This window comes from Balaenoptera borealis, assembly GCF_965194805.1.
Source record: "Balaenoptera borealis genome assembly, chromosome: 12".
NCBI lineage: Eukaryota > Metazoa > Chordata > Mammalia > Artiodactyla > Balaenopteridae > Balaenoptera > Balaenoptera borealis.
The window spans coordinates 6667623-6680498 of NC_138869.1; the positions used below are offsets into that span (position 1 = coordinate 6667623).

General features: G+C 59.6%; 1 protein-coding gene across 2 annotated transcripts in view; it reads right to left on the bottom strand.

Moving 5' to 3' along the window:
- Positions 1-12876, bottom strand: part of NUP210 (nucleoporin 210) — a 106473-nt gene that overhangs the window by 12405 nt on the left and 81192 nt on the right. The window contains exons 24-31 of one of the 2 annotated variants that reach the window (XM_082345178.1): positions 12452-12514; positions 12086-12265; positions 9442-9522; positions 8266-8397; positions 6938-7096; positions 4159-4250; positions 2399-2573; positions 859-1034 (exon numbers count right to left, since the gene is read on the bottom strand). In XM_082345178.1, the coding sequence (XP_082201304.1) occupies positions 859-1034; positions 2399-2573; positions 4159-4250; positions 6938-7096; positions 8266-8397; positions 9442-9522; positions 12086-12265; positions 12452-12514 (1058 nt within the window). The remainder of the gene's footprint in view (positions 1-858; positions 1035-2398; positions 2574-4158; positions 4251-6937; positions 7097-8265; positions 8398-9441; positions 9523-12085; positions 12266-12451; positions 12515-12876) is intronic. The other variant, XM_082345179.1, reaches the window with a different exon arrangement.

The window sequence follows — 12876 nt, forward strand, 5'->3', positions numbered from 1 at the left end:
GAATCACCTGAAGGCACTGTTACAGCCCAGATTGTTGGGCCCTGAGAATGTGCATTTCTAAGTGTCCCAGGCGGTGGTAATGATGCTGGTCTGGGGACCACACTTTGAGAACCGCTGCTCCAGTGGACTCAGACATGTGGGCAGGTCTAGCCTGAGGCCACAGCTCTCTTTCCTGAAGACCACCCCCTCTCTCCTCACATTAGGCCGCAGGCTGCATTTGTATTTCAGAAGCGTCAGCCAAAAAGAACTGCCCTTGGAGCCCAATGGGACCTGGTATTGAAACCCCACTTCCTGGCTGTGTGGCCCTGGACAAGTGGCTTGACCTCTCTGGGCCTCTACAAATGGGTGACGGCGAGGAGTCGGCGAGACGGCACGCAGAAGGGCCTGAGCGTTGGAAGGTGCGTGACTTCTCTGACCAGCTCTGGTAACGGGTATAACTGGTGCTCTGGGTCCACTGACCACAGGGCCAGGCCAGCGGCCAGGGCTGTATGCATCTCCCCTGCAGCCCAGCCTTCACGGCTGCACAAAATCTTATTACAAACCTTCCAACCACAAGCCCCAACGTCTGGGTCTTGCTTCCTGCCCACCGGGGACACCTCTGCTGAATGATTCCGTGCCTTCTGGTAATAAAGACTCTCGGCCACGCCTCCCCTTGCTCCTGACGCCTGGCTGAGCCTGGTGCTTCCCCCTTGGCCCTGCGAGCAAGGCGCACACCCTGCTCTTGGGAACCGTGAGTAACAAACTCTCCTCTCAGGGGCGCTGGCCTCTCCGCGTGGTCATCAGTCACCTGCGTGAATCAGATCTGGGTCTGATCGAGACGTGACTTCATGTGGGGAACGAGGGGGGCCCACCCTCTACCTGTTAGTTGCAAAGTTGAGGACAGAGTTGTGAGCATGGAAGACGTCTCCGGAGTTGTCGTGGAAGTGGACAGTGAAAGTCACAGTCACTCCCAGGGGCAGGGCCGCCAGAGCCTCCTTGTTCTGGGTGTGCAGGGCGGGGCTCATGGAGATCCTCAGGTAGGAAACAGGGGACACCTGGGGACAGGGAGCAGGTGCAGTGACAACTGTGCCAGGAACACCTCCCTGAAGAGCCCCCTCCCGAGGACGGACGCCTGCCCCTGGCCAGTCCCCATCTCAGGAGGCATGGGGGCTGGACCGACTTGGGGTCGTGGAAAGAGCGGCCCAGCCCGCGACGTTGGCCCCCCCCCCTGCACGGCAGCCGGCCTCGCTCTCAGGAAACCCAACCCACAAGAGTCAAAAGCCATGACTGTGAAAAATTAGATTATTATTCATGTTGCAAAAATATCCTCTGGGCTTTGACCGCTCAGCTTCTTTGGAGGACCTGGCTCTCCAGGCATTTAAAGTGGAAACAATGCCCGCTCAGACTGCAGAGGCAGCGTTGCCTGGGGGCCTCCGTACGCTACAGAGCTGCCAGGAGCAGGTGCCCCAGTTAAAGGGGAGACGGGAAAAGGAGGGGATGATGGGTTTTGGGAGCCCTAGAACGCAAGCTCTTTAGAGAGCAGACTTCGTTCTCTGACTCCAGGTAAAATCCATCCTGGCCAAAAAGCCAGCCCCCAAAACACCCAATTTCTTTGACGAAGGTCAGCGGTGCAGTGACCGGCACACAGCTGGTGCTCAACGCTATTTGTTGACACAGGATGGGTGGTCAGTCACTTTCACGTACTCGAAAACTAGGGTGGAGGGTTCCCTGTTAGACACCCATCTTGAAACTAAAAGATGTTAATAAGGAAATAGGCCCACGACCCAAGCAAAATCTAAATATTACAGTGGTCGTGTGTTTTCTCTGTCACTGAGGATCAGTTGTGCAAAGAAAACTCTGCTCAGGATAAACCCCAGGACCCGACCCGGGGACGCCCAAGGAGAAAGTCCCGTCTCTGAGGAGCACAGAATGGCAAGGGGACACGGGAGTGCTGGCTGGGACTGGAGGACACCAACCCGGGCCAGGCCGACGTGGGCTAGAACCCAGAGCCTGACTCTCAATTACCGTGTGACACTCTGAGTCTTGGTCTCCTTGCCTGTAAGGCGGGTCACCTCATCCTACGAGGTGCTGTCTGTAACGTAATGGCTTCTGGGTCAAGAGCCAGCACACACATTCAATGCTGACTGGTCAGGACACCTGAGTGCCAGTCCCAGAAAACCATGGACCTCTCTGGGCCTCAGTTTCCCCATCTATGAGACGAGGTCATTGCCATCAATCATCTCCAAGGATCTTCGGCTCCGACACCCAGAAGATGCTGCAGCTTCTCACCTAGGACCTTTAATAAACTCTTCCAGACAATTTCTTGGCTGGAAGGTGAGTATATTCACTTATACACCTGCGAGGGGAAAACAGTACTGCTGATTTTATTACTCCAAAAAGGAGGCGGACGTGATCCTACCTTGACAGCCACGATGATGGTCTGGTTGGCCCCAAAAGCCTCTTGGGCAGTCACTTCAACCGTGGATGTCCCGATTATGGACCCCGACACCAGGAAGCCTTTCTCATCAACGTGCACGATGGGAACCTTCTCAGGTCCGTCCAGGACACGATAGCTCAGAGAGGCGGCGCCATCCCTTCGGAAAACAAACCAGACCAGTGTTCACAGACGGCAGGAGTGTCACAGCAAGGGGCCTGGGGTTTGGGAGACCCACTGCTCCCGGGAGAAGAGGCCCAATCTCAGCCCCGCCGTGCACCAGGCCCCCGTGCACAGCCTGCTGCAGCTCATCAGTTGCCAACAGGAAACCTAATTTGGAAAACCAAGGGTTCCAAGGAGAGCGGCACCTTCCACGAGCCGGTCAGTGGGAGGGAAGGATGCGGGAGCTGAGGGTCCCATCAGCAGCACAGATACTTGCTGTCAAAGACCCTTCCATGGTAAACTGTCTTCAGTTTGCTGAAATAAGGCAGCCTGGTGCAGCGGGAAGAGGATGGGGCTTAGAGCCGGATGGAGCCCAAAGGCAGAGCCAACAGCCCGCTAACAACTGTGCATCTTTAGGCACGTGTGTCCCCTCTCTCGGCCTCGGCTTCCTCAACTGTGAAATGGGAGTTATGGCCCTGCCCTGTCCTATTTCCAAGGGCCAGTAACTGGATAAAAACGGGCCACTTGCTAAGAATGTGGTTTGGAAAACTACTGATAATATGCACTGAGGAGGAGACAAATTATGCAGTATTTTATGCTCTTTTACATATTCATTGATGTTATAAGGAAAGAAAGGAAGGAAAAGCCTCCCAGGCCTGGCCCCCTCTCACCCTCTCTCTGTGCCGCCACCCCACAAACCCTCTGCAGATGACTTTAAGCATATGTCATTGCTTCTGCCTCAAATTTCTCCCCCTTCATCAACCCCAGCCTCTTAACCTCCTATGCATCCTTTAAGTCCCAGCTCCAGCATCTCCACTGGGGGTGTGCCTCCCTGAATCCTCGCATGGAAGGCCTTCCTTTGGGCTGTGGCTTCAACATTGTACCTCGTTTCATTACAGCCCTTCTCTCTACACTGCCCTCTTCCCCACTGGACTCCTCAAGGGCACGGCTGTCACCCACCTCTGACCCAGAGCCCTGCACGGAGCCGGGAGGTGACACTTTTGGCTGCGTGTCCCCCACGTGTGTGTGTTTCTCCAGTGGTCCTTACAATGCCCAACTTTGCACCCGCAGTTCACACACAAGGCATCACTACCCAAAGCATCGTCTTAGAATGCCGGCCAGGAGGCAGGTTTGCAGGCAGGCTTCAAAACCCCGCTTCTCTGCGTTCATGCATGTCCCCACCACCCAGCAGGGGCCGAGATCCACATTTTCACGAGCCCCCAGGTGACGCCCCGGCTCCTAGACTACACCGAACAGCAAGTCTTGAAGACACAGGGGCATTTGAGAAATTGAACACCTCCAAGCTGGCACTTTTCCCCCTTTGAAGCAGTGGATGTCCGCAGAAAGCATGAGAGGTTCTGGGCCACAGGGAGAAGAGGGCCCCACGGGGAGATGCTGCAGACGGGCAGGGGACGTCCCCGGTGACGGGGAGGAGGGCAGAGGTGGCAGCCGCTTCCAGCGCGACACCAGGAGGGAGGTGCAGCTCGCCCGAGGCACCCACAGCTCCTGACGACTTTGGCAAACGAGCCGTCGGATGTGAGCACAGCTTCGCAACCTGGACGAAGCCGCGTTGAGTGACGTACCTGTTTGTCTGGAGCTTGACAAATGAGTTGGGTGACATTAACACGTGTTCTGCTTCTATTTCGGGGTTCAGCAGCCGCAGCTTTTCAAACACCTGGAAGAGAGGGTGAGTTTTGTTTCCTGTGATCCCTGGAACCACGTCCAGGGTCTGCTTGTCTCCCAGGGGTGAGAGAGCCCGGTGCCAGCACCTGTTACGCAGCTGGTGATGCGGTGGCGAGGGCTGAGCTTTAAGAGGCCGAAGGCACGATGAGGAGGAGCAGGTGCGCTGGTGAAGCCCCTGGGGCCGCTTCACGCAAGCACGGGCCACCCCCGAGCTCTCGGGACATATGTGTGTGGGAGGCGGCAGAGTGACAGGGCCCAGGGTCCTGCTCGGTCATGCTGCCAGGGCTGAGCCTGGAGAAAGCTCTAAATTCGCCTCAGAGACACACGCTGCTCCTTACGTGCCCCTCCCAGATGCACCCCCTCAGCCCCGCCTCTCACCCTCTCTCCTGCCAGGCTCCGGCAGGATCCGCACAGAACTGGCACGGGGCGCCTGGTGACCTCAGGCCAGCAGCCGATAAACCCGATGATGTCGGATGGACTCTAATCCTGCCACGGAGGCAGCCCTTCCCGGGGGCTCCAGACCCCTCTCGGCACGCAGCCTGACGCACCCAGCACCCTTCAGGCACCTATCTCCAGGGACCCTCAGGGCATCCAAGCCTAGATGCCAAGCACAGCTTTGGCTCCCCACTGGCTTCTGATCCGATCAGACCAGCTGGACGCTCCTAAGGGCCTGTGTCTAAAATCATCTGAACTGACGGATGCTTTTCCAAGAGGAGACTGGCCTGACTTCCCTCCCTCCGAGCACTGCCATGTTCTGACCATACACTCAACCTCGATTTCCTCATCTGTAAAATGGGTCTAGAAGTCATGATCCTTGCCACACTTGTCTCACAGAGCTGGGGGATGCGTGCGACACCATGGAGTGGCAGTGCTTCCTAACAGGGCACGGGGCACGGCCTTGGGAGCCAGACCGGGTTCTGGAGTCACGTGAGCACTCTCGCCAGGCAGGCGGCATCCAGAGTGAAGCTGCCTCACTGATTCCGTATCTCGCAGGAAATACATGGACAGACAGATCCCTTCCCACTTTTCTTAGGCATGGACCTCTGTGGTCCCTCTTGAGATGGAGATGAAGGTACAAGGGGGACCTTCCTCTCCTGTTATGTGACCGGCAGAAAAGCACCATTGCCAGCACCACGGGGAACAGCCTCGGTGCCAGGGAGACGACAGGGGCTGGGGGGGCCTGTGATACTGGGGGGCACCTCTCTATCAATGGGAGGCTGGCCCTTATCTCTTGCTGGTTTTGCCGTGTGGCATCATGCCATGTATTCATACTGGGCTTGTAGACAAAATCTTCCTATTTTTAAATGTTGGCAACAAATAAAAATTGTTTCAAAGCACTGAATGAGCCAAATGAAACACCTCTGTGGGCTGGATCCAGCGTCTCTAAGTTTCCGATGTACTCAAAACCCATCTGCTGTCAGCCAGGGACACCGAGGCGCAGAGATGTTAGATGACCTGACTGAGGTCACAGAATTTGGCAGCTGCAAAGCCCTGTCTTTAATTTCAGGATAGGTGTCAGAACTTGCTTCGTTTTGTTTTCAGCTAGGAAGAGCAAGTATTTGTGTGTTTCTATGTGTGTATTTGTCTGTGCGTATGTGTCTATGTGTGTGTGTGTATGTGTGCGTGTCTGTGTCTGTGTGTTTGTGTATGTGTCTGTGTTTGTGTGTATGTGTGTGTGCCTGTGTGTGCATGTGCAGGCAGGGGTGAAAGGGGTTGGCAGACAGGCGTTTCTCTCTTTGAAATCTGCTTCTTTGCCCCTAATGAGGTATGTGCCTGGTTTAGAAATGGTTTGCTCCTTCCTGAAGAGGGAGCTTGAACCCATTTCTTTTCTCATGATACTTAGGGGCTGCTATCAGTTTTTCTTTGCAATTTAGGGGAACCCAGACATTACTGAGTCCCAGATTAGCAGGATGGGGTCCCTGAAGCTAAAAATGCTCTTCGTTGTTTTTACAGAGGGGCCCAGAGGGGGCAGGGGTGGTAGAGAGAGACGTGGGTCGAGCCCTGGGCTGGACAGGGGTGGCTGGGCTCTGGTCCTGCCTGGTCCGAGTCCTGCTGGGTGCCCCCCTCGAGGGGCTCTGAGCAGGCCGCCTCCCGTCCTGAGGCTCGGTTTCCATCAGTGAACGATGGGTCGCACCCTCTGACTTCCAGGGCACATCCCTCGAGGCCTTTCAGGACCCTCTGCCGCCTGCTCCCTGGGACCCGCAGGGGCACTTCACCCCCGGGGCTGCGGGCGCATCTAGGGCAGCCATGCCTGCAGCCCCTGCCCCGCAGGCTTTGTGGGAGCCGGCCTGGGAAGTGGGGGAGTGTGTCTGCCTCTGCTAAGCACACCTCGGGTTTGTGAAATATACAGACAACTAAATGAATGCCCGGCTCAGACAATTTTCCAGGCTTTTCCCCCCAGAAGGCACCCCAGACTCTGAGCTCTGAATTATCTGCTATTCTGGGAGCACATCAAGCTACTTCAGACCTTCAGCCCTGTGCACATGCCAGGCCCCCCCATCCTGAAACGTCCCCCCCCTCTGTGAAGCCCTGGGTCACCCCATCTCGGGCTCCCACAGTACCTCATACTCCCAGCCCCAGCCCCCTGACATGTGCCCACATGGCCCCTGGGAGGAGCAGGGCTGCTGGGTTGGCCTTTGCTCTCCCGCTAACGGTGGCTTCTGCCCACCTGTCCTTTACCTGGATTTGGATCTCATCAGAGAGCTCTTTGGCGAGGCCCAGCAGCTGCCCGGCTGTGGGGTCCAGGGCCTTGACCACCACCCTCAGCCCGGTGCGGCCCTTCACCCGGCCGTGCACGTTCATGGCAAAGTTGTACTGCGACGGCAGCCGGAGCGATGCCTGTGACAGATGTCAAAAGTGTCCCCAAAGGGCAGAGCCGGACGGGAGCCCCAGACTCCCCGCACTGCCTGCCTGCTCTCACCCTGCTGCCTTCCCGCCCCGCCAGGGCCTGCTAACTGGGGGCTGCAGCCCGTGGCCACCCCAGCACGAGTGCTGCGATTCACGTTGTTCACAGGGGCCTGTGGAAGAGGCTAGGCCAACCCGCGTTCTCACACAGGACTTCTCAGAGCCTTGACTGTGCGGGGGGTCAGGCGAAGCACCAAGAAGATGTTGGACTTGGGGTGTTCCCCCCCAGAGCCCCCGTCGTGGGCTATCTGTGAAAAAGTCACACGTCCCAGTACCATGGGAACAGTCTGGGGACAGGGCTCTGGTCCCAAAGGGTCGGGGGGAGGCCCTCGTCCTGCACTAGATGAGCTTCAGGCAGCCTCCAGGAGACCCCTATCCCATGCCCGGCCCCCTCCCCCCCTGTCCACGGATAAGACAAGAAGAAACCCCCAGCACCAACCCCACTCGGGTCCTGGGTGACCAAGGCCCACCCGGGGTGGCAGCCTGTAGTCACCAGGGCCGGCACCCGGCCCATAGCCCACTGGCTGGGCGACCCCGGGCGCGTCCCCCCTCCTCACGTGTGGGCTCCAGCTCATACAAACGGGGGCAGCACGTTCTCTCCCGCTGAGACTTAGGGAGGGGCCGTGGACCCCCTAGGGAGGCTAAGGGGAGAGGGGTGGGGTCCTGGGATAAACCTGGAGAAAACCCCAGGGCTGCCAGGCGTCATCTCGGAAAGGGGGTCAGAGGCTACAGCCTGGGGACCCCGACCAGGACCCCGAGACGTTCTGGAACTTCTGTGATGTCCCCACCAGGCTGTCGTTTTTGCTGCCTTCCGCTAGCGGGTCACTAAGCCCCTGTGCAGCGCGGCTGGTCGGCAAGAATGTGCTTAAAATGAAAAGGCTGCGGACTGTCCTGGGAACCGCGAGGGGGGAGCTGGGCGGCCGGGTTCCTGGACACGAGCAAGACTGAGAGGCCGGGAGGGACACCGGGGAGGGACAGTGTGGCCGCAGCCCTGGGAGGAGTCGGGGAGCCGCGAGAGGGCGTGAAGCGCAGACACATGGTGAGAACCCTCCCACCCCAACACCGTCTGGGATGGAGTCGGGGGACGCCGGGAGGGCGGGTACCTCGTGGTGCCGCCCCCGGATGTCCAGGATGTCTCGCTTGGTGACAGACCAGTGGAAGGTCAGGCCCGGCACGGCATTGCCGAAGGAGAAAGGGTTCTGGTTGTTGGTGATCCCGGTGACGTAGACAGGCATCTGTGGGGAGAAGCCAGGCCCGTGACCGCCGGGGTCCAGCGGCCGGAGCCCCACCCCCCGGACGCTCCGGGGCACTGCCTGAGCTGCCGCCCATTGCCGGGTGCTTCCCCGTCCCCACGGGGCAACGGGAGCCACACCCAATTCCTCCCTAACCAGCGGCAGGCGCAGCACAGGTCCCGGGAGGCCTGAGGAAACAGCAAAGGACCAAGCAGAACACAGCGCCAGCCCCGCCCCTCCCGTCCTTCTTGAGCCGCGGGCTGTCGCAGCTCGGCCGGGAGACCCCATTCCTAAATGACCGCCTTGAGCTCTGGGACACTTGCAGCGCCCCCAGCCCCCGCCGCAGAGCTTACCCTGCTCCCCTCTTTCTCAGTCTAGCGGGGGTCCCTGCTCACGAGGGGTGGACTCAGTCTCCTACAACCTGAATCGACCGCATGCCGACCAGAAGAAGCACGTGGAGGTGATGCAGCGAAAGGCAGGGACGGACCTGAGCCAGGCTGGGGTCGGCGCCCCGTCCCGCCGCGTACTAGCTGTGCAGACGCCCGAAGCCTGCCACGTGCGCACCTCCTCTTCTGTGACACAGACGTGACCCCGGAGCTACCTCTCGGGGCTGTTCTGTGCACCATGTGGACTAATACACAGAGAGCACCGAGAAAGGTACGCAACGCCCAAACACTGGCTCTTGCGAGGTGCCAGGTGCTATTCTAGGTGCGGGAAGGCGACAGACTGGTGGAGACACAGGCATCACCTGCTGACGGCACCCACACGGGGTGACAGGCGTAAGCGCCGTGCGTAAGAGGAGATGGCACTGTTGGGGAGAATGGCAGGGAGGCTTTGGGCTGCAGCAGGAAAGGCAGGGGAGTGAAGCTGGACCCCCGGGTAAACAGGGTCCAGCAGGTGAAGGGCATGGAGAATTGTCCCAGCAAAGGGAAGAGCGTCCGGCCAGCAGCCCCAAGCTCATCCTGAAGCAGATCTCAGGGCCTGACCCCTGCCAAGAGGCTGCTCCGAGAGCTCAGCCAGGAGGGCCTGGAGAGGTTCCCGCCTCACCTGGGTCCCCGTCCTCATCCGAGTGATGGGGGCGCGGATCCTCACAGCCTGGAGCAGCAAGACCTCCACCTCCACGAGATCCTAGGAAAAGGGCTTTGGGGCTCAGGCTGACTGTGGGTAGGGGCTATGCGCTAGTGACGGGAGTTTCGGGAAGGGACACCCCTCCCCAAGGAAGGAGGCTCCTGCCAAGGCCAGCTCAGAGTCACGTGGCCAGAAGGCACCCATGATGTTCCTCTTCCCTAGGAGGCCTGGCTTGGTGGGTGGCTCGCCCCACGTGGACCCGGCCGCTGCCTCTTCCCTGCCCCTGGGGGTGCCAGCCTGGTCCTCTGAGCCTACAGACGTGTCCGATCCAGATGCTCCAGGTCAGCACTGCAGAGGCTCGGGGACACTGACCAGGGACTGTTCCTCTCTAGGCCAGGCAGCCCTCACAGGACAGGTCTCCAGACCTCCCAACCCCAAATCCAGCCTGTCTGTCTCTGAGCAGAGTACCGGGACAAATGCAGGAGCCAGGGAGAGTGTGATTAGAATAGACTCTATATCCTCCTTCATTCTGAATTCTATACTCCTGTTAATTTGGCCAAAGACTAACTCTACTGGCTTCTTTGTAGGGCTGCTGACACGTGCTGAACCCAGGCTACTAAAACCCTTAAGCCCTTTTTACAGACACTCAGGTGAGCCCATCTCCTGTGCCTTGTGACCTGGGCTAACTCCTGGCACATAGTAGGTGCCCAACTAGCATCCCTTCCCTTCCTTCTCTTCATCCTTCTCACTGCTGTCTTCTCTTGCTAGTCCTGGACTATTCCTCGGCTTTGGGAGCTGATTCTTAGGGTGACCTGAATTGCACAGATGGAACCGTGAGCTTCCGACCAGAGTCGCATACCCTTCTGGGACACGCGGACCTCAGGGCCTCAGGCTGGGCCCCCGCCTGCCTGGGCTCAAGGAGACGCCTTTCAGATGGCGCTGGCGGTGCAGCCTTTCCATCTACCAAGGGGCACCGCGGCCTTCCCCCGGCCCCTCCCCCAGCCTGCCCGATGGGAGACGCAGAGAGGTGACCCAGTGAGGTCCGCCTAGAGAGGAGGGTGGCCAGGAGGGACTGCATGGCCTTGTGTCCTCTGGACCAATCTCCAGCCGGTTGCTGTGTCAGCCACGCGGGCCCCCAGGAGGAGAAAAACAAGCCCGTTCCTGAGGCCGCAACGCTTTCTTTAGAGTGAAACAAAGCAGGGCCTCCCTGGTCCTTAATTTTACTCTCACATGCCCCGTGCTTTCTTGTCTTTATAAAATAGATAGGTAAACCTGGAGTATCCACCCAGTGATTCAAAAGGACTTTGCGGCGTAAGCGGGATACTTGGAGAGAGAGTGGAACTGCTGGGAAAGGAGTAAATCAATGCACTCAGTGTCGGGTCAAAGTCAGCCCCACCCCCTCCAGGGGGTCCCAGCGCCCAGAGCTGTGTGTTCAGGTGCTCCTAACTCGGCGGTGCTCCTGGACCACCGTCAGGGGCCCAGTTCCCGTCCCCAGTCACACCACCCAGGACAAAACGCCCTCTTCGAGCCGGGGTTCCAGCATGGCCTGACCACCAAGCTGATGCTCCTGCAAGTCACAGCCAAGGCCAAGGGCACGGGGCAGAACCCAAGCACCCTGAGCTCTTCTCAGGAGGGGGGCATGCTCTGCCCTGTCCTTCCCAGAGGCCCACGGAAGTGCCTGCCCCTGGGGAAGACAGAAGCGATCAGACTTAGAGACCCCTGCTTTCACCTGCTTGGAGTCAGTGCCACCGATATGGGGCAGGGGGACCCTCCTGGGGGAGGCTTCCCCTGAGTTGGCCTCCAGCATCTCTGCTGACCCAGGAAATTGGTCAGGAAATGTCCCCCACTCCAGCGAGGAGGCGGGGGAGAGGACTTTACTTCTAGCTGAGCAAAGATACTGGCGGATGACTCAGGCTTTCTTTCTCTCCTGGAAATATAAATCCAGGTCTGAGACACTACGGGTGTCCAGTTACCCTCGTGTACAGCAGCCCAGTCAGCACATGCCTCCAGAAACATACACCATAACCCAGCAAGTGTGTCAGAGCCTAGAGCAGCCCAACTCTGCTAGGAGAACATCTCCAAGCCCAGCTGGAAAAGAAGACCTGAAGGCGGGAGGGCTCTGATGCTGGCGATACGAGGTCCGGTCCTAGAGCAGCCGTGTGGCGGCCGTGGGTTGCTAGCCCGTCCCTCGGGCCCATCACCTGCACACGGGCAGAGCAGAGGGTCCGGAGAGGACTCGGGGAGGCACGTAAAGCAGAGCGTGCTGTCGCAACGGCTACTGTCAGCCTGCACTGGAATGTCCCCAGGGCGTGGGGCTTGGGGACCCTGCCCCTTAAGGAGCAGCCGGGGAGCCTCAGTCAGGAGGAGGGCAACCTCAGGGGTGCGAGTGCAGGGCTGGCCCTGGTGGGGGTAGGTGACAGGCAGGGGCTTGGGCTCAGAGGGCAGAAGCAAGACCCTGGGAGAGGGTGGCCCTTGGCAAGAGCCCCAGCCCAGCAGGCAGGGCTTCCTCCCAGCCCGGGTCACCAACCCCGCCAGCTGCCTGGGGAGCGGTGAGCCTCACCCCAGAGGCTGTGTCCAGGGCGGCGTCGGAAGGTGCCCGCCGCGGTGCAGCCCACGCCCTTACCTGCGACACGACGACAAGCCTGCCGCTCTCGGCATCCACGGCCTGCACGACCCCCGACACGGCGCCGTGGCCCACGGCAAGGCCTCGCACCAGCCCGGCGCCGCCCACCAGCGCCACGCTCTCGTTGCTGATGGAGAAGAGGATGTTGGACTGAGGCTGGGGGCCGCCCTCGGAGGTGATCTGGAGGGAGAAGAGCAGCGCCCGTCAGCCCGTCCCCCGGCCAGCCCACGCCTCACCCCAGGGGCAAGGGTGCCAACACCCCAGCACTCTCCACAGCCCGTTCTGAAGCCCCAGGCAGGGGACACAGCCAGAGCCCGCTCTGGCCGCGGGTGGGGGTGGGGCGGGGGCGTGGCCTTTGGTTCCTACCTGCATCGTGGCCCCGATAATCAGCGTCACCTTCCTGGGTATCAACCTAAACGGGGGAAAGACCTGGGTGTGGAGACACAAGGGAGAAAGGGGCCCGTTGTGTTCCAAGCTCCTGTAGCCGGACACAATCACATTCAATTCCAGAGAAGCATGGTGCACAGACATCACTCCTCTGAAGGGGGCGCCGGCGAGCGCCTGGGGTCCCGGCCAACCCTGGGGGAGCCCGAGCAGTCCCCACGAGACCTCATCCCACCCCTGGGCCCGAGGATCTGCGGTTCTCAGGGCCGTGACCTGCTCCTGTGGAAGCCACCTGGGAACTGTAGAAATGCCCGCTCCCCGGCCTGCCCCAGACCTGCCAGTCAGAGGTGGGGTCCTGCGATGTGTTTCAACAAGTCCCCACGAGATCTGACACATGTCCAAGCTTC